Consider the following 18,792-nt stretch of genomic DNA (forward strand, 5'->3'; position numbering starts at 1 on the left):
AAAAGGACACAGAGCTCCTGGAACATGTCCTGACCAGAGCCACTCAAATGCTGAGGGCTGGAGCAGCTCCCTGTGAAACCAGGCTGAGGGATTGGGGTTGTTCAGCCTGGAGAAGAGGAGGCTCCAAGGTGACCTTAGAGAACCTTCCAATATCTGAAGGGGCCACAGGAAAGCTGGGGTTGGGCTTTTGACATGGGGGTGTAGTGAGAGGACAAGGGGAAATGGTTTCCAACTTGAAGAGGGGAAATTTAGGTCAGACATTAGGAAGAAATTCTTTAATTTGAGGGTGGTGAGACCCTGGCACAGGTTGCCCAGGGAAGTTGTGGCTGTCCCATCCCTGAAGTGTCTCAGGCCAGGCTGGATGGGGCTTGGAGCAACCTGGGCTGTGGGAGGTGTCCCTGCCCATGCAGGGGGGTTGGAACTGGATGAGCTTTAAGGTCCCTTCCACCCCAAACCATTGTGTGATTCTGTCTCTGACTGCAAGGCAGGACAGGCCTCAGGGGTGCCACACAAACTCTGGGTGCCAGGCAGGACAAAGCTGCCACCTGCAGGGCCAGCCCAGCCCAGCTGTGCTGCTTTATCTCACCCAAAAGCCCAAATCTTACAAATTGAAGCATAACATGAGCCACAACCCCAAAAGAAGGAATTCATCCCACCCCTGCAGCCAGAGACCTGTTCCTGGAGGCACTGCCTGTGACAGGGCACAGACACAGAGCCCTTGCTGCATCCAGGGAGGGGCCACACTCCCCAGAGTGAGCATCAGAAACCAGTACAACTGTATTAGGAAACATGATTTATGACAAAAAGCTCTTGTATGCATCAGTCTTCATAAGGAGCACTTCTACACTTTGGATTTTTTACCAGAAGTCCCTTTGTTTTTCCCAGCTGTGTTTCGAGGAAGAGTTTTCAGTCTCTTTGGCTTAGCACTCTTCTTTAAGGGCACTGCTTTCTCACCCATGAATGAATCCTTGGAGCTCCTCTTGGCTTTCAGTGCAGGATCAGCTCTGTCCTTAGGAGCACGGGACTGGTGGGAGCTTTGCTGTGGGGCTTTCCACTTCTCCCCACAGCGCTTCACACGGATCTTTCTCCCCACCAGAAGGCTCTCGTTGAGTTTCAGAGCAAGATGTACAGCATCTGTGTTCTGCAAGGACAGACACTCAGTGCCCAACCTGCACCACCTCCAGCTGGCTGCTTTCAAAGCAACAATTGCATTTCTTTTGTTTTCCTAAGCAAGATTTTACAATAGCACACTTTACAAACCACTCTCTTCATGGAATGACACAACATCTCTGTGCAGAAGCACCAGCACACCAAACCAGAGCAGGAGTTGAGGTGCAGATGCTTGGAAACAAGCTCTGAAACAGCTGATCTGAGACACAAATGGCAGAGCAGAGAGATGAAAGAGAAGCTGGGGGAAAAGAGAAGAGGTGCTGAGCTGCAGGAAGTAAGGAAGATGAGGCTGGGAGATCACTGTGGAAAAGCAAACTGTACTGAATGCAACATGTTCAAATCAACAACTGCTTTTTTCTTTTGTTTTCCTAAGCAAGATTTTACAATAGCACTCAGACCACTCTCTTTATGGAATGACACAACATCTCTGTGCAGAAGCATCAGCACACCAAACCAGAGCACGTGTTGAGGTGCTGAGAAACAGGCTCTGAAACAGCTTCTGTGAGACACAAATGGCAGAGCAGAGAGATGAAAGAGAAGCTGAGGAAAAAAGAAAAGGTGCTGAGCTGCAGGAAGTAAGGAAGAGGAGGCTGGGAGATCACTGTGGAAAAGCAAACTGTACTGAATGCAACATGGAGAGCCAGAAAAGGAACTGCTGTAAGAATTCCACTGTATATTGAGATGTAAGAAATGGGAGAACACTGCAGAGAGAACTCATCTGTCACTCCTTGAAGTCTTTCCTCTTAAAGTTCCTTTCTCTCACCCTGTTTTACAGCTTTCCTTTGTGAACACCCTAAAAAAGTTGGGTTAGTTTCTGCTTCCACAGAACCAGTCTTCCAAGCTGCACTTAACATACACAACCATGCTACCTTATATAAATAAAAAAACCTCACTTAAAATTAAAAAAGAAAAGGCTGTAAAAGCAAAGCTCAGTTCAGCTCTCCTGGAGCACATCCCACTGACACGTACCTCAAAGAGAACATATCCAAAGCCTTTTCCCAAGCCAGTTTTCTTGTCTCTCACCACTCTCACTGCCACCACCTCCCCACAGACAGAGAAGTGTTCCCGCACGGCGTCGTCGCTGATGTCTGCAGGCAAGGACAGGGACACAGGGGCCACCTCAGCCACACAGCTCAAATCAAACAGTTATCAGTTCAGTGATACAAACATTTGTATAAAATACATACAGAGGTACACAGATAACAACAGTTCAGCAAGATTCCAGCAAGTAAACTAAAGGGTTGTATTTGCTCTGACAGGTACCAGTTCTCTAGCTCTGAGGAATACAAAGAAGAATGAAGGAAAAGACTGAAGAAATTTTTCAATTAATTTCATTTGTGGTTTGATTTGTAGAAATCAAGATCCATGCTGCAGTTTTGTCACTCTTTTCTTATGCCAGAATCTCTTTCTAAGAATTGATGCTGATGATTATGAGCCTGAGCTGGCAGTTCTTGAAGCCTAACTCTCACTGATTAGCCATGAATTTTAGCTGAATAAGGGAGAAGGGATTTAGTTTCCAGCTCCAGTTGCTACAGGATTATTCTGCTAACGGAGAGATGTGTGAGGCTTTCAGTCTCACGCCTGTGCAAACACACAAGTGTGATGTATCCAAGCAATTCTCTTTCTGCAGAGGTTTGTTTCGTGCTATGGGACCTCCCTTCACACAGACATAAAGATATTTCTGCTGAGGGGAGGGCTGGATTCAGCAGCACAGGTTTCATTACACACCAGGACTCAGATGTGCTGAGAGAGCCTCCAGCTGCTCAAGTCAGTTTCAGAGAACTGCAAATGTCCAGACTGGTTTTTTCTGCAGGAGGCACAGAGGAACAGACAGCACCACACAAGCTCACACAGCAGGATTTAGGAATGTCAGAACAATCAGATTTGCCACCTGTCTAGGTTTTCCTGGTCAAGTTTTACTCTGAAGTCTAAAGCCTGTTTGGTTCTGTGCTACTGTGGGCAGTACCTGATGCTGGACCCACATCAGGCCACGGGTGCACTCTCATCCCATAAATTTACACCCCCACAGCACCCCCAATTAAGATGTTCCCTCCTAGCATCCTGACTCCATTGATACCCTCACATGGACCACACCTGGTGGTGATCCCTCCATCTACTCCCCAGTCTGCTCCTCAGAAGGAGCTGAATATTCATCAGGTACTGACATCAGCTACACAGTCAGCACCTCCACACAGGTTACAAGTGGTTACCTGGACAGAGCCACTCACCCTGGGCTGCACAGACAGCATCAAAATGAGAACCCATCACTGCACATCACTTGGAAGAAGCTCACAAGCAAGCACCAGAACACCTGTTACAGTTTAGAAAGCTATGGCTTATGCAGTTTAATTGTATTTATTTAGAAAATATCAAGTGACAACAAGAACTAAAGGTGCTTGCAGTTCTAGCTACAAAAAAAAATAATTAACCTGCAGAACCTGCCAGAAAATTGCAACTCCTTCAGGTGTTTAGTTCAAAAAATAAAATTACTATTTAAGAAGTTAATTACAGAAAAAGATATTTAGCTACCCCAAATATCAATACATAAAACCCCCCTGATTTCACTGTATTCCCTAAGTGTTAATTTATGAATACTAATCCAGTTTAGACTTACCATATGAGAGATTTCCCAAGAATACAGATCGTTTATTGTCATGCTAAAGAGAACAAGAGACACAAGACAGTAAGATACTCTTAGAGAAAAAAAAAAATTAAAAAACCACACAAAAGAAAAGGGATTTTCTAATCACACATTCCTTACCGAGCTGTTTTTTGATGCAATGTCAACTCTGATGTGAAATCCACGAGCGATTTCTGTTCCATTTCTTTTGAAGGCAAGAGCAAAAAGTTTAAAAAAATGAAGTGTTACATAATTAACATTTTACTCTGATTCAACCAAAAGAGGCAGTTTAAACTTAATCTATAAATCTAACTCTTCAACAGGGAATGAAAAACAAAAACTGAGACTTACTCATTTAGAGCCTTAACAGCATCACATTCTTGCTTGAACACAACATAAGCATTAACAAACTTTGCATTAGGGTGCACCTGATGCCTGGAACATGGAAGAGACACGTGTTGGTTAAATAATTGTGACAAGTGTGCAGTGCACAAGCACTTCTTGTTAAACACATTTATGCCTCCTCTTATTAAGTGCACAGTAGTAACTTTATTTCTCTGACAGGTCAAGCTAGCTCCTGAAGTCTCACTGTTCATCTTACACAGCCTGTGTATGCCCCCTGACCCAGCTTCCTCAGCTCATACACATACCCAAAAGAAATAAAAACTGTGAACACCTTCCTCCTCCCCTAAATACAAGAAATGCAGACTAAATAATGAATTACAACAGGCACTTAATTCTTTTTCAGTTGTCAAGAAAGCTTACAGACACACAAAGCTAATAACAAAAGTCAAAGAAACTTCAAAAAAAAAAAAACAAAATACAGCCAAACATGTAACAACCAACACTTAAAACTATTTCTGCCTTGAAAAATAAAGCATGACATTCAGAAAAGGAACCTACTTTATTGCTGCTACCTTTTTGGATACAGTATCCTCTGCTGGAATCTTTAAGACAAAAAGAGCTTTAGTTAAGTGAGCTTAGTGTCAATTTATCTCCAATACTTGTTCTTCTAGACAAAAAGGAATACAACAGGTACCATTCCTGCACAAAACAATAAAGCCAGTACAGTGAATGATGGAAGTGGCTATTCCTAGAGGTGATCTAGAAAGACCTCAGAACCAGACAGTTCACTTTGACTTCATGGTAGGCTTTGTGAATTCCAAGATCTTTTAACTATTTACAGAGCACACTGCTTTACAGTCAATGTGTCTTTGCTGCCAGGATTTAAAACCAGCTAAGTAATACTCCAGGCAATAACAAAGCCATTCTTTTTTCATAGAAATTACAGCTCTAATACAATCAACTGCTGCTACTCAAAGAGTAAAATGTGATGCGAGGTAAGATGCACGTTGGGTAAAATCTCCAATGCTTCTTCTCATGCCAAAAAATACCCACCCAAACCCACTACTGGACTGATGAAGATAAAAAGCCTTGTGAAAAGCCCTTTTACATCAAACACTGATTTTGTTACATAGCATTACAGAGGAAGTAACATACCAAAGACCGGAATCGAATGGATTCTATTTGTCCATACTCTTTAAAAAGAGATTTCAGTTCCTAAACAGAAGAGAGTACAAATACTCAATACATGTTTGCATCCTGGTAATAAGAATAACTGTTCAATATTTCTTAATAAAAAATTGGTTTTCCCACTATTTTCATTTTACTTACAAAACACCTGTGAGGGGGCTACTAAAAACAGACAAGTAATTTGTAACTATTTCTCTTGTGGCAACTTCTTAATTCTACAGGATGCCAAAACTGAACTCATACCCCTTGCTATGGAAGCAGAGATAACTTCAATAGATTTATGCAACAATCTGCAGTAGACCAACTTTGTAATTCTTATTTATTAAGTCATTTTTCCTTGAAGAAAGAAGCCAACCAATTCTACTAATGAAACAGCAACTGCACCCACTGCTGCAAAAAGCCTGACTCCAGCAAAACTGGAGAGATCCCTTTAATGGTGTTTGATAATGAGTGGTATCCCCCACTTTCCCAAAAAAGCAATTTTAGACACAAATATGTGTTGACTTCTCAGCTGGACACAAGCCCCCCAACTAAGGACTGCTGTAACAGTTTTCATTCCTTAAGCTGACAGAATCCACTCACATACCTGGACAGTACAGCTGACAGGCAAGTTCCCAACAAACACTGTTTTTCTGCTTACTGCTTCATCAGCCACCTTCTTCTCCTTTTGTTGTTTTACAGTAGTGCCTGTACCTGAATTAACACGTTTGGTGACGGCCTGAGAAGCCCTTTTTTTTTGCTTCACTTTTTTTTGAGACAGTTTTTTCTCCTCCTCTTCATCTGCCTGTTCCAAACCACTCTCTCTTATAAGAAAAAGACAAAAAATAATAACTGATGGGGAAAAAAACCCCAGAGTTTTGGAGGTCAAAGAACTGAAGCATCCAAAATAACTGGGTTTGTTTGTACTTTCAATTATGAAATTCAACATAAAATTTCAAACATTATTTTGCATTTTATGCATTAAACACAAAAAAAACCCCTGAGCACTCCATAACATGGAAAAACATTTGCTGTCCCCAGGACATTGCATTCACTATTTAGTATGAATAATAAAGAATGATCTGAGAATGAAATAATTTGATATCCTCTAAAATTGAAAGGGGGGGGGAAATCATCCTTGCACATTACAACTAAGGAGAAATTTAATTCTTTCCAGTACCCAGGTCATTCAGAACAAACAATCCTTTGGATAAGTGCACAAATAAATCTATCAGAACTGCCAGAAGAGCACAAATAATAAACAGGCCTGAGGAAGCCTCAGGAAGGGCACTGACAAACAGCAAGTGGGTTTCCTGGGCATGGAAGATGCAACAACACACAGAGCCACAGGACAAGCTTCCAGCTATAATTAAGCAAGCTTCATTATCCCAACTCCACTTTACAGAGGGTAACTGCCCACCTGCACTGACAGCACCTTGGCTCAGGCCTGAGCCAGAAAGAGAACTGAGGGGGTAACAGAGGAGTTATGTGTCACAGCAGAGGGCAACCATGGTGGGGATCACTAACTCTGTCCAACCCCTTGGTGCTGGAACAGTCTCTGCTCCTCTGGGCCAAAGCAGCTGCAGTTAGAAAGCAGCAATCTGTGTCTGTCTAAATCTTCTACAACCTGTAAACCTGTTAGTTGTCTGTCAGAGGATCTACACTTTGCAGACCTAGAACTTCAAGAAGCTGGAAGTGTTTACTACTTTGTGGGGCAAACTACAAAAAATGTAGTTTTCTAGACTTTAGGGTTTTTTATCTTACTGTAAGGAGGTGGCATCTACTCACCTGTTTGCCAGTTCTTTCTCTGCTTTTGAAACCTCCTTCTTTCTGGCTTTTTTAGCTTTTATAGGAGGGTCTTGTGTGACGGATGAGCTCTGATCTTCTGACACTTTCTCTACTTCTTCTGAATGCTTTCTCTTCTTACTCTCCTTTGAAATAACAAATAAACAATCGAAGAAACAACAGAGAAAACCAAATTAACTTGAAAAACAAAATTCGAAAAGCGTCCTATCGTTATTATTATATTGTCATTTACCTGGAAATCCACTGCCTGCAGCACAGGGACCGCACTACGCGGTGCTCCCGACAGCCCCACCTGCCCAAATCACCGCTACACCCACCCCCACCCACCCCTGTCACGACACCTGCAGCATGGCCGCGGGGACAGCACATCGCGACACGCCACCGGCGGCCCCGCGCTCCTATATTCCCCCCCTCAGCTCCTTCCCCGACACCCTCCCAGCGAGCCGAGTCCCTCCCACCCCCCTTTTTCAGCCGCAGGCCGGAGGGGCTCCGCTCCCACATCCCCACCCCGCACCCCAGGGAGCCGCGGCCCGGTCCTCACCCGCGCCACGGCCACCAGCACGGGGGGGTCTGCGGCGGCGCTGAAGAGGCGCGCAAGAGGCGCGGAAGGCTCCTCGCTCGCCCCCAGGCTGCGCAGCACTTGCCCCACCACATAGGGCTCCGTCCCACCCTTCTCCTCCCGGATCGTCCCCGCCGGGCCCCTCCGCCGCGTCCCGCTCCCCTTCATGGCGCTCCGCAGCCTGAGGGGAACGAACTCGCGCTGCGTCACTTCCGGCCGCTTCCCGCTTCCGAGGGTGATGGGGAGAGCGGGGATGGGGGAGCGGGGATGGGGGAGCGGGAGGGAGGGGGTTGTGTGGTTGTTTGTGTGGTTGTTTGTGTGGTTGTTTGTGTGGTTGTTTGTGTGGTTGTTTGTGTGGTTGTTTGTGTGGTTGTTTGTGTGGTTGTTTGTGTGTTCTTGAGGTGTTTCTGCTTGTCTGACGGTGATTGTACTCGGCGCTTGTCAGGCCAGCCCTAGGGGACTGCGTTCGGGTTTGGTGAACTCAGAAGGAGATGCAGAGGGCGGGGAAGGACCCCGATGAGGGCCGGGAGGAGCTGCCCTGGGAAAACTGAGCTCGGGAAGCTTTGGGAAGGCTCAGGGGAGACCTCAGTGCTGTGTACATAAAGGGTGGCTACCAAGAAGACAAGGAATCACCCGGAAAAGACGTGGGGTAATGGGGATGGGTGACCGCTGGGGAGATTTTTTTTCACCATGGGAACAGTTCAACATTGGAATAATCACAGAATTGTCATGGTTGGAAAAGACCTCGAAGATCATTATGTCCAATCATCAATATACCCCTTCTCCCCAGTAAAATATTTATCACCATGCCCTGAAGTGCCTCACCTACACTTTGTATCTCCAGGGATGGTGACTCCACCACATCCCTGGGGAACCCTATTACTCTCCCAGTAAGGAAAATCTTCCCAATATGTAGTCTATCCCTGGCACAAATTGAGGCCATTTCCTTTAGTCCAGTCATTATTTACAGGAGAGTCCAACACCTACCTCACTACAACCTCCTTTCAGGTGGTGGATTCCCCTACATTGATCAGGATGCTGAGCCATCTCATTTATATTTTTTTTTCACCTAGAAAGGTTGGATGAGATGATCCTTTGAGGTCTGGGCAAGATGTCCTCCTCGTCCTGGAGCACAGATTAACTGGAAAACTTCAAAAAGCTGGGTCTGCACCAGGCTGCCTCATGATTCTGCTGGAAGGCTGAAGCAATCCATGGAAAAGGGCTTACTGAAACTTTTTTCCAGGGTGGGTGACCTCACACTTCAGTTCACAGGTAGAAAGTGTCCTCCTGGTGCTCCTGCAGCCCTTTGTGTGGTAGCTCAGCTTGAGAGAAACCTGAGAAAAAAAAAGATTGGAAAATGCCATGGGGGGAGGGATGTAAAAGAGCACCCAAAACTGAATGGTTTCCCTGAATATGTGGTCTGACATGGGCTGGGCATGCATTACAAACACAGCTGGGTCCTAAAAAGAGCACAAAGTCACAAACAGTGTTTGCTTAGGCAGTCTTAAGAAGTTATTAGCTCACCAGAGAGACCATCCCAAAGCATCACTCAGCAGTCAGTCTTCTCCTGGATCATTTCATCTGTACCTGGGATCTTAAAACATGTAAAGATTTTTCCTGGTGGAAAATCCCTGAAGCCCAGTACCTTTCAGGGATTCAAGGACTGTAGCCTTGGGGACAGTAAAAGGAGGAACCAGCCTTACCTCTTCCCCCTGGCCTTGTTATGAGCCAGTAGAGATAAATGCTCTGGATCCTCATAGATCTGTATCTGTGCAGATACATGCATAGGACTGGATAACTGCTGCAACTGAAAAAGACCCTTTTTGGTTACATTCATTCTCAAAGAGAATGTTTTCCAACCCAGGGCACCGTGCAGGTGAAATCTGGTTGGCTGCTAACTCTGAAATTGTGCACACCTAGTTGAGATCTCTTAAACCTCCAGAATGTAATTTTAAATGCTCAGTGATGTCATAATTAAGGCATAGAAAACCACCAGGTGCTTTCAGGCTGAAGGATATACAAACAGCTCTTCCATTCTAACCCTTTATGCCCTTTTTGAATGTCCAGTGGTAGCAGCTTTGGTGGTGCCTCTGACCAACCCAAGGCAAAACAAGTCAGTGAGTAATTCAGTAATCCAGCCACAGGGAAAAATAAAAAACTCAAACAAAGCGTTCATCTTGACTCATGCAACTCCATCCCGTGTCTGCCCTCCTGGAGGCCAGGAAACCTTGGGACCCTCAGTGATGGGGACATCCCAAGGGAACACACAAGTTTTTTACAACTGGCAAGGTGGCTGCTGCACCACTTCTCGTGGCTTTCCCAACCTATCTTCACCCAACAGAGGAGTTCTGTAGGTGACACAGGTGAGGCAGAACAGGCTGAACCATCCAAATCCATCAGAATTACACAGGACAAGCATTCACCTGGCTGATTGCAGAGACTCCTAATTGCTGAGGCTCACCAAAGGGCACAGAGCCTCCAGTACTCTGCCACAGAGCAAACTGGAGTTCTGTGGTGACAGGAAAATTTCCCATCATGATGGAAACTACAGAGTGATAAAAGCTCAGTGGTGATTGTAAATAAGGGGAGTGGGGAGCAATTGAAGTCTAAGCACAGTGAGCATGTCAAGCAGGCAGCACACATGTTTAAAGCTGTACTTTAAATATGAAACCTGAAAAGAAGCCCAGATTTGATCCACTGGGACATGGGGCAAGACTGCTGGGCTAACAATGTGCCAATATAAACCATGCAGAAGTGATTTTTGACTCTACTCATTGAAGTGCATGAGAAGTGCAATGAAGATTAAATACTCTCTGTATGAAAAAATAGCAGTAATCTTATTTATGCAAAAAACTCAGTTTGGAAGTGGGGGAGGTGACTGATGGTCTCTCTTTTTAACAAGTAAACAGAATCCTCTCATAGAAGAAGAGTCAACTACTTTCACAGCAAATAAAAAATGCTGGCACTAAAACTGAGAGCTGATCAAGAATTAGTGGTGATTAAAAAGCTGAATTTGCTCTTGTTTGCCCAGATGTAGTTGCCAGTTATATCAATACAGTTATGCTGAGACTGAAGAGCAAAACTTTTATGACTCAAAATGCTATCCTTTGAGTAGCCCCACTGAAATTATTAAAATTACTCCTGGCAGTCTTAGATCACTGGTAATGAATAGCACAATCAACCTTTCCAAAGCTTATCATAATTTGTTATTTACCACTCACCAGTAATCTACTGTTTTGCAGGTGTAGCTGTATTTTGATCAACTGAACTAGAGGCAGACATGATGTAAGCAGGTAATAACACTAAAAGTTTTATTCTAGTTTCACTTCCACTGAATCTGAACTCGAGGTAGCCAACATTAGAAGTCAGCAAGTTATCTTCTGGAGCTTCCTTCTATGCTTTCAAACTATCTGAATTAATGTGAACACAGATTTCATCTTTTTTTCAGCCGGCGCTGCTGCCTTAATGATCTCAATGGGTCTTTTCTGCTGAAAAAGAGGGTGAATTCCAATTAATCACTATGAGGAAAGTCAGGCTAATCTACCAGTTCTAGCTTATCTTTATATGCCTACTGTGCACCATATCCAAGACTGTTTGCTAAACTGATTCCACAGCTTGATGTCATTTTAGTGACCACACTACAGTTGCTTAATTAAACTGTTAGAAACAAAATCAGGGATTCACAAACTATGGCATTTTATTTCAGAGGCCTTTGCTTACATTTGTACAATATATTACATAATTCTCCATTTTCTGCAGAACCTAATATATATTTTATAGCTTTTTTTTTTCTATAAGCTTTTCCTTCAATGTTTGTCAACAAATTTTTACAGTCCTGTACAATTCTGAATACTTTGAAACCATTTTCAATAAAATCAGTTAACCTTAAGCACACACTACGAAGACTGAAAATGCTTTTCTTAGAAAAGTCAAATGTAAAGGATTCTGACACTCTAGCATCTACAAACAAAATGCTTTGAATTCTTACATGTTGTATTGCCAGAAAACAAAGAAAAAACATGCCAGCCCCTATTTCCCCAGGCAAAAGAAGTACACAGAACTACAATTAAAACAGTAAAACAATCTGTACAATAAAGTACTGTGTATTAACAGTGCCAGGTATTAAATAGCTTGAATGAACACTTCCTCAATATACAAATGTCTTACAAAGGTAGAGAATTAACAGGAGAGAGCTTGGGATCCAGACAACATAAAATCAATACAAGTGAAAACAGTTTGAAGTTGGTTTTGGAATTTGTACAAGGCATTTAAAAATTTAAATGTTGCCCACTCAGCTAGCTATTTGTTTTAAAAACAACTACCCTTTTGTGGCAGTGTTCATATCAGCAATCACAAATTATAACCTCACACCTTACTCCATCTCGAAGTCCTCTCCTTGAAGCTCGTAATAAAATAAGCATTACAAATGAAATATTTGTTGCTTTAAGGGAAAAGAAACATTTACAAGAAAACACAAAAATATAACTGTTATAATCCATTATGAATAAATATACACTTTAAACTGGCTAAATACAATCTTTACACATTAAGATTTAATACAGTTTGTTAGCCATTTTCTTTCTTTTTTCATAAGGTATTTTATCAAAATTAAAAAAAAAATACTGTTTTATAGAAAAATGGCAAAGTACAGTAGTTTCATTCCAATTAATGGGTTCTTAAACCCCAGAGTAACCTATTTAAGCCTAATTCAAACCTGTAAACATTAGTCAGTCTCTTTTTTTGTTGTTTTTTAAAGGAATCCTCATATTTGGTTATCAGGACTGATGTCAAACATCCCACTAACTGCAGGTTTGGAATTGAATACATGTGCTTGACGTATACAATTAAAGCCACTATAAGGTGACTTTGCAGTTAAAAAACAATTAGCTTGTACAAATGAAAATAGGTTCAATATTTGTCATAAATAAATGGAAAAATATCAAATGTTCCAGCTTTAACAAAATACCAGGGAATACAGTAAGCCTTACCACATTTGTTTAGATCAACCCAACAACTATATCCTTTTTGTACTGTCTCTACAGGCAGTGAACAGCCTCCATTTGCCACAGTGGAAGGCCTTCGAGTCACTGGACTTACAATTCCCAGACAAGTTGGAAACAATTATTGCTTGAGGAAAAGCAGTTTGTTGTACTTTTTCTTCATAAAAGTGCACTTAAGTGCAAAGTTAGCTTGTCAAGAAACAACTTTTAAATACAAAATAGTGCTTGTCTGAATTTTTGTGCCACTGTGCAGTATAAAAGAAAAAATAAAAGAAAAAAGAAAAAAGAAAAAACAAAACAGAGTGGCCCTCAGCAGCCATTAAGTGCAAAGTGCTTTGGCAAGTCCTGCTGTCACCTGCACTCAACTGACATTCCATTCTGTGACGAGCTTGACATGGATGGTTCTGCTAAAGTTAACATAACTGCAGCTGTAATGGAACTAGAGGAAGGTGATGAGGAGGAAGATGATGTAGTAGCAGCACCTGCACAAGAAGAGGAAAATATAGGTTACAAAAACTTACCAGTTAAGCAGTGCAAACGTTTTCCTGCTCAACAAGCAGCACTGGTATGTACTGACCCCAGCAACTAATGTTTGTCATTAGAAAAAAAGCCTCCATTCCCTTGTTTTTTGTGGGCAATACTGAGAGGCAGCTTTGGCAGTGTGCAGGAGAGCAGATCATTGCCCCTTGCAGTCCTGATTCAGCTATAAAATCTTACTAGATGTGACATTTCAGTCTCTTTCTTACTCAGGGAACTCTTTAATGTGCACATTAACAAGACGTGGAGAAAATAATCCTTTTAATGCTGCTAGAAGCAGGTGCACTAAAACATGCCCTACAGCACTAGGCAAAGCAGCTTCAGGGAAGTGAGAGATTTAATTTATGGTGTCCCTTAGGCTCAAAAATAAATTGCTTATCCTAAGGGGAAATGCACTAACTAAACACTCAAACAATACCATAGTAAATTCCTGTGTAACTTGAAGCAAGGTGGTTATTAATAACTTTAGATACTGTTCACTGCTTAGAAAAGTTTATTTTTCTGTACAATGTAGTTCTGCCTAAACAGAACCAAATTGATTGCATGGCTTTTGTATGTTTTTCCCCTTCCACAGTCACTGGTATCTGAACAGCACCTTCGGAAGATCATTAAACAACTGCATAGCCTGGTTTTCAACAAAAAACCAAACCTAGACCCCTCGTGGCACACACATCTGCCTTAAAAATTATCCAGTTCTTGTGAATACCTGAATACCACACCATGCAACCCAGCTGTGTGCTAGCAGCACAGCTCAGCTCCAGGCACTTACTTTCTCGCTCTTTTTTCTTTAAGCGCTTTCTCCTTCTGTCAATGGAAGCCACCTCAGATTTCAAGGACAGGTAATGTTTCCTGATTTCCTGCAATTTTTCTTGGAGAACAGTAATGCGCTCAGCGCTCGTCAGATTTTCCAAGTCAGCTGCAAGTAGAAGAATCTCTGTTAATTATTGGATTGCAGCACTTCCAAAAATTTCTGCGTTTCAGTGAAGTGGGAAGTGCTCAAACCTTAGTGATGTGCTTTGAGGAAGCAGCCAGCAGAGCCAAGGAACACAGAAACAGCAGCTGCTGGTTTATTATCCCAAACTTTGTTAATTTTTTATTATTTTTTAATTGTTTTTAATAATAATTTTTTTTATTATTATTATTTTTTAAAGTTATCACCACAGATACCATTCTCTTTTTTAAGGTTTTCTGTTTCAGTAGTAGGAAAAGAAGAGCCTGTTCTGAGCTCAGTTTGGCCTAATACACAAAAAAAGGTGGTATAGTTATAGAATGGCTTAGGTTGGAAGGGACCTTAGACATCACCTACTCCAACCTCCCTGCCATGGGCAGGGACACCTCTCATCCAGACAAGGTTGCACAAAGCCTCATCCAACCTGGCTTGGAACATTTCCAAGGAGGGAGCATCCACAATTTCTCTGGACAATCTGTTCCAGAGTCTCAACACCCTTGTACTAACAAACTTCTTCCTAAGATCCAGTCTAAATACATTGTCCTGCAGTTTAAATCCATTTCCCCTTGTCCTGTCATTGGACACTCCTATGAAAATCTCTCTCCAGCCATGTGTCAGTGTAGGTCAGTTGTGCCCAACTTGTCTTGGCTGTTACAGAACACACAGGTTACAGCAGGGATCTGAACAGCTTTGGGGTGGTTCCAGCAGAGCCCATGACATATGGGCCATAAGGTACAGAACTCCACAGGATATGGGCAACCCAGGAGCTGTGGCACCCAACTGTGTGGGCACCCAACTGTGTGGGCACAGGCAGGGAAACTTCACTGCAGTCCCTTTCAGCCACAGACTGCAGACACTTCATTCAAAGACATTTAAGAATCATTTAAACTGCAGTGAGGTGCAGAATGCAATTTATTAACCTGTGGTGTTGATACTGAGACAGTATGAGAGAACTAAAAGCCACAACTATGGGCAGATGAGGAAAGCTCAGAGACACTCTAAGTGCCTTAGACTTCTGCAACAGGAGGAAATATGTGAAATAGCACTGAAAAGTCCAATTCTGCCAAGCAAATTTAGCACATGCAAGGTAGCTGAGAGAAAGGAGGAGAAAAGGGGGAGAAAAGGAGGAGAAAAGGGGGGAGAAAAGGGGGGAGAAAAGGGGGGAGAAAAGGGGGGAGAAAAGGGGGGAGAAAAGGGGGGAGAAAAGGGGGGAGAAAAGGGGGGAGAAAAGGGGGGAGAAAAGGGGGGAGAAAAGGGGGGAGAAAAGGGGGGAGAAAAGGGGGGAGAAAAGGGGGGAGAAAAGGGGGGAGAAAAGGGGGGAGAAAAGGGGGGAGAAAAGGGGGGAGAAAAGGGGGGAGAAAAGGGGGGAGAAAAGGGGGGAGAAAAAAAAAGCAAAAGCTCTTTAAATGTGTTGCTTAGGAAACCTGCCCAATGAATTTCAGCAGGCCAGTAGGTGACAATACAGACCTGTTACATTACAGGTCCTGAAGAACAGCAGAATGTAACTTGACTGTGAGAAGTACTGGGAGATAAATATTTACTCTATTTTAAATTAGAGCAACACTAAGACTCAGAGCTGCAGAGGAAAATATGCAGGGTCAGGTTCTATCTCACCACAGAAACAGCTGGCTAAGTGGAGAATTCCCTGGGCATGAAAGAATGCTGCTGGCAATAAAAAAAAAAAAAAAATTAAAAAAAAATCAGCAGATGTATCTGCAGAATGTGCTCTGTCAGCTCTTTCCTGTTCCCACTTTATGTGAGGAACTGCAGCCTTCACACAGTCTGGGACAGAGCACAGAGAAGTGTGGAGCACAGAAACTCCAGAAACCTGACATACACTCAGGTCACCTGTGAATACTGAATGAGACATGAGGGATTACCTGAAGTAATTTAAATCACTCACACCACACACTTGCAATTATTTGACCTTTAAAAGCAAAGACAAAGCAACTCATGCAATGCTATTATGCCCATGGTCAGCACTAAGGACAAGTTTATTACTGAGTAACCAATGAAGTATCCAGATGCTCTAAGAGAGAGGGCTAAAAATAGCAGGTTGGGGGCTTTTTTTTTTTTTTTTTTTTTTTTTTTTTCCAAATGTTTGTTTATTGTCATATTGAGGAAGAATGCTTGAGTCACCTAATGTTTTAACTTAATTTTCTTTTCTCCTCACTATAAATACTGCTGCTACTGAACAGTTTTCCAGACAGGCAACTGCACCATCCATTCAACACTGCTAACCCCTTGCTATATGTGTACCAGTAGCCAACTGGCATAAAAACACTGGAAGTTTTTGTTAGTAAAAGGAGCAGACAGATTCTGGTTCACTAAGGCAAAAATGGAAGTGGAAAAAAGTTACAAATCAATAGTGTTAAGTATCTGAAGAGAGAAGAGTGTCTAGGAAAGTATCTAGAAAAGGAATAGTAAAACAGGAAAAAATATCAACAGAAGAAATACATACAGCAGACTGCACTCATGCCAGACTGACAGGTCTGCAGAGAACAAGTCAGCATGGGGGCTGTATCTAAAAACAGTATTGGAAGAGTGTGATACAAACAGCTTCCTGCATTAAAAAAAAAAAATATTCTTTTAAAATCAGAATTTATCACAAAATTGAGGAAACTGAGGATCACTTTACAAAAACAAACACATATAAAAATATATGGAGTACACAAAATTTGAAAAGCCTTCCTATACCACAACACAAGACCCCACTAGGGAAGTTTTGAAGAAAGTACTTACACATTTGAAAACTCCATTTGTAAACTTTGGGCAAACGATTATTCTGTTCTTTGAGATCAGACTCCTTCTCTCCATTTTTCCCACATTTTCCTGGAGACTGAATCCTTGCAGGTGATTTGGTTTGGTGAGATTTCATGCCAGTAGAAACGGACTTTGCTGACTGAGATTTGGACAGACTTTCACCAGCAGATAGCTCTTCACTGTCACTGCTGTTTGCTACAGAAACAAGAAGATAGATGTCAGAAACCAACACAACCTTCCTGCCCAAGCCAAAATTTATCAGAAGCCATCACTGAACTGGTAATACATGTAGCAGGGACTTATTTGGCAAAAAAATTTTTTTATTCTGAAATGATACAATCCATCCTGGTATAGAACCTTGGCACCCAGCTCTTTGCATCACTGGTGCCTAAAGGCAGGACCACAACACAGCTACAGAATGGGGCCCCTCTAATCCTGGCATGCTGTGAAACTGGAAACACTGTCCAGTTCATTGCTGAGTGAGGATTATATGGACCTGTGGGAACCCAAGAGAGCTGAACAGAGGGTAAAAGTACAACTGTGGCTCCACAACTCCTCCTGAACTGCTGGAAGTGTGTGTGCAAGAACACAAAGGGGTGTAAGGAGATTCTTGAACACAATCCTACTGCTCAAGGTCTGCATGGGGAAGATGCACTCTTCCCTCTGATGGGTTCAAGACAGTGTCACATTTGGTGCTTTGGAAACATATCCCTAAATAACCCACCTACATTAGAAAATGAGGTGAAGAGACTGTCCAGGTGTCAATCTAAATGCAGAAATTATCCATGTATTTCTGCTTAGGAGACTATTACTTTTTCTCAAACAGACAGCAGGACTCAGTGTTAGATCCTATCTCCCATTTAAAAATATTAATTTATAACAATATTAATCTGTAATATTAATTTATATTAATTAAATTTAATATTAATTTAAATTTTAATATTTTAATATTAACTCATAATACTTATAATTATATAATATATAATACGTATTATATATTATATATAATCTGTTAGATATATTATATATGTATATATAATATATACAATATATACTATACACAATATATAATATATATGTTTTATATGTTCCATAACATATACTATAATATTTAATATATATAATTATATACTATAATTATTTTTAATATTACTTTATAATACAGCATCCTATACATACAAACCTCTATCCTGTTTTAGAGGCTCCAGTTACAAGCCAACTTTTCACTCTACTCCTGGGACATGTGTAGCATAAAGGAGAGTAAACAATTGGCCTTTTCTTAGCCTTGTGTCACCTTTGCTTATTTTAGGGTATCTGTCCTAAAATGACAGTAATCCTCCTAGCTTTAGCTCTCCAGATGGCTGTTCCCTGGTATTTTTTATTAACAGTGAGATGAGGCAGTAAATCATCTTGCTGCATTCTGAACAAGAGTGCATATAACTCTCTAATATACTTCTGCTTTAAAATTCTCTTCCCCAGTGCAGTGGTTCCTATTCCAATCAGCTTGTACAACTACAAAAAAGCTGCAAAAGCTGCATTATTTACTGAAGGTGATATAAATAAGAAAATAGAGCCTAAATTTTTCTGGAATTATTCTCACATTTGCTACTGGAATAGATTAATAACCTCTAAAAACTCATCTTGCAGAAAACATATATCATCCAGGTCCCCTCTAAAACAGGCAGTTACCATGCCAGAGATTCCTGTCCCAGTTCTACCAAGAGTGAAATACTTTTTCTTAAGTCTTTCTGAATTACATGACATTAAGGACCTCTCAGAAACAGGGCAGTAATAAATCAAGACATTTTAAAATAATTTGTCAGTCAGCAAGAGTAGCTTCTTCATTTCTCAAGTATTAAAATTTCCCTGATGAGAA

The 18,792-nt window shown here is 41.8% G+C and overlaps 2 protein-coding genes across 11 annotated transcripts in view; both read right to left on the reverse strand.

Annotated features, from left to right (window-relative positions):
- Positions 1–776: 776 nt before the first annotated feature.
- RBM34 (RNA binding motif protein 34) lies at positions 777–7,864 on the reverse strand. 2 transcript variants are annotated; one of them, XM_071739031.1, is made up of 10 exons: positions 7,650–7,864; positions 7,091–7,233; positions 5,910–6,126; positions 5,291–5,350; positions 4,694–4,737; positions 4,142–4,225; positions 3,932–3,995; positions 3,785–3,827; positions 2,140–2,258; positions 777–1,141 (listed from the first exon to the last, which is right to left on the reverse strand). In XM_071739031.1, exons 1-10 carry the CDS (start codon positions 7,833–7,835, stop codon positions 842–844), a joined length of 1,260 nt encoding a protein of 419 aa, XP_071595132.1. In that variant the 5' UTR covers positions 7,836–7,864; the 3' UTR covers positions 777–841. The 2 variants fall into 2 exon arrangements, with proteins under 2 accessions (XP_071595132.1, XP_071595133.1); XM_071739032.1 differs by lacking the exon at positions 777–1,141 and adding an exon at positions 1,414–1,710.
- A 3,089-nt stretch (positions 7,865–10,953) lies between these two features.
- The window catches only part of ARID4B (AT-rich interaction domain 4B), an 85,280-nt gene continuing 77,441 nt past the window's right edge, over positions 10,954–18,792 (reverse strand). For 5 of the 9 annotated variants that reach the window (XM_071739009.1, XM_071739012.1, XM_071739005.1 and 2 more), the window contains 5 exons: positions 16,896–17,111; positions 16,615–16,677; positions 13,974–14,120; positions 13,023–13,149; positions 10,954–11,155 (listed from right to left, as the gene is read on the reverse strand). In XM_071739009.1, the coding sequence (XP_071595110.1) occupies positions 11,101–11,155; positions 13,023–13,149; positions 13,974–14,120; positions 16,615–16,677; positions 16,896–17,111 (608 nt within the window). In that variant the 3' untranslated portion in view covers positions 10,954–11,100. Of the gene's footprint in view, positions 11,156–11,346; positions 13,150–13,973; positions 14,121–16,614; positions 16,678–16,895; positions 17,112–18,792 lie in introns of those variants that run through there. The other 4 variants (XM_071739013.1, XM_071739011.1, XM_071739008.1 and 1 more) reach the window with 3 other exon arrangements.

The sequence above is a fragment of the Heliangelus exortis genome, chromosome 3 (genome assembly GCF_036169615.1).
Source record: "Heliangelus exortis chromosome 3, bHelExo1.hap1, whole genome shotgun sequence".
Lineage (NCBI taxonomy): Eukaryota > Metazoa > Chordata > Aves > Apodiformes > Trochilidae > Heliangelus > Heliangelus exortis.

Excerpts from the sequence above, each read along its gene's own strand:
- RBM34 (XM_071739031.1), bottom strand. The coding sequence starts at position 7,835 with ATGAAGGGGAGCGGGACGCGGCGGAGGGGCCCGGCGGGGACGATCCGG. Across the intron at positions 4,738-5,290 it reads CCATTCGATTCCGGTCTTTG|ATTCCAGCAGAGGATACTGT; the intron begins GTATGTTACTTC and ends TTTGTCTTAAAG. Across the intron at positions 3,996-4,141 it reads GCTGTTAAGGCTCTAAATGA|AAATGGAACAGAAATCGCTC; the intron begins GTAAGTCTCAGT and ends TGCCTTCAAAAG.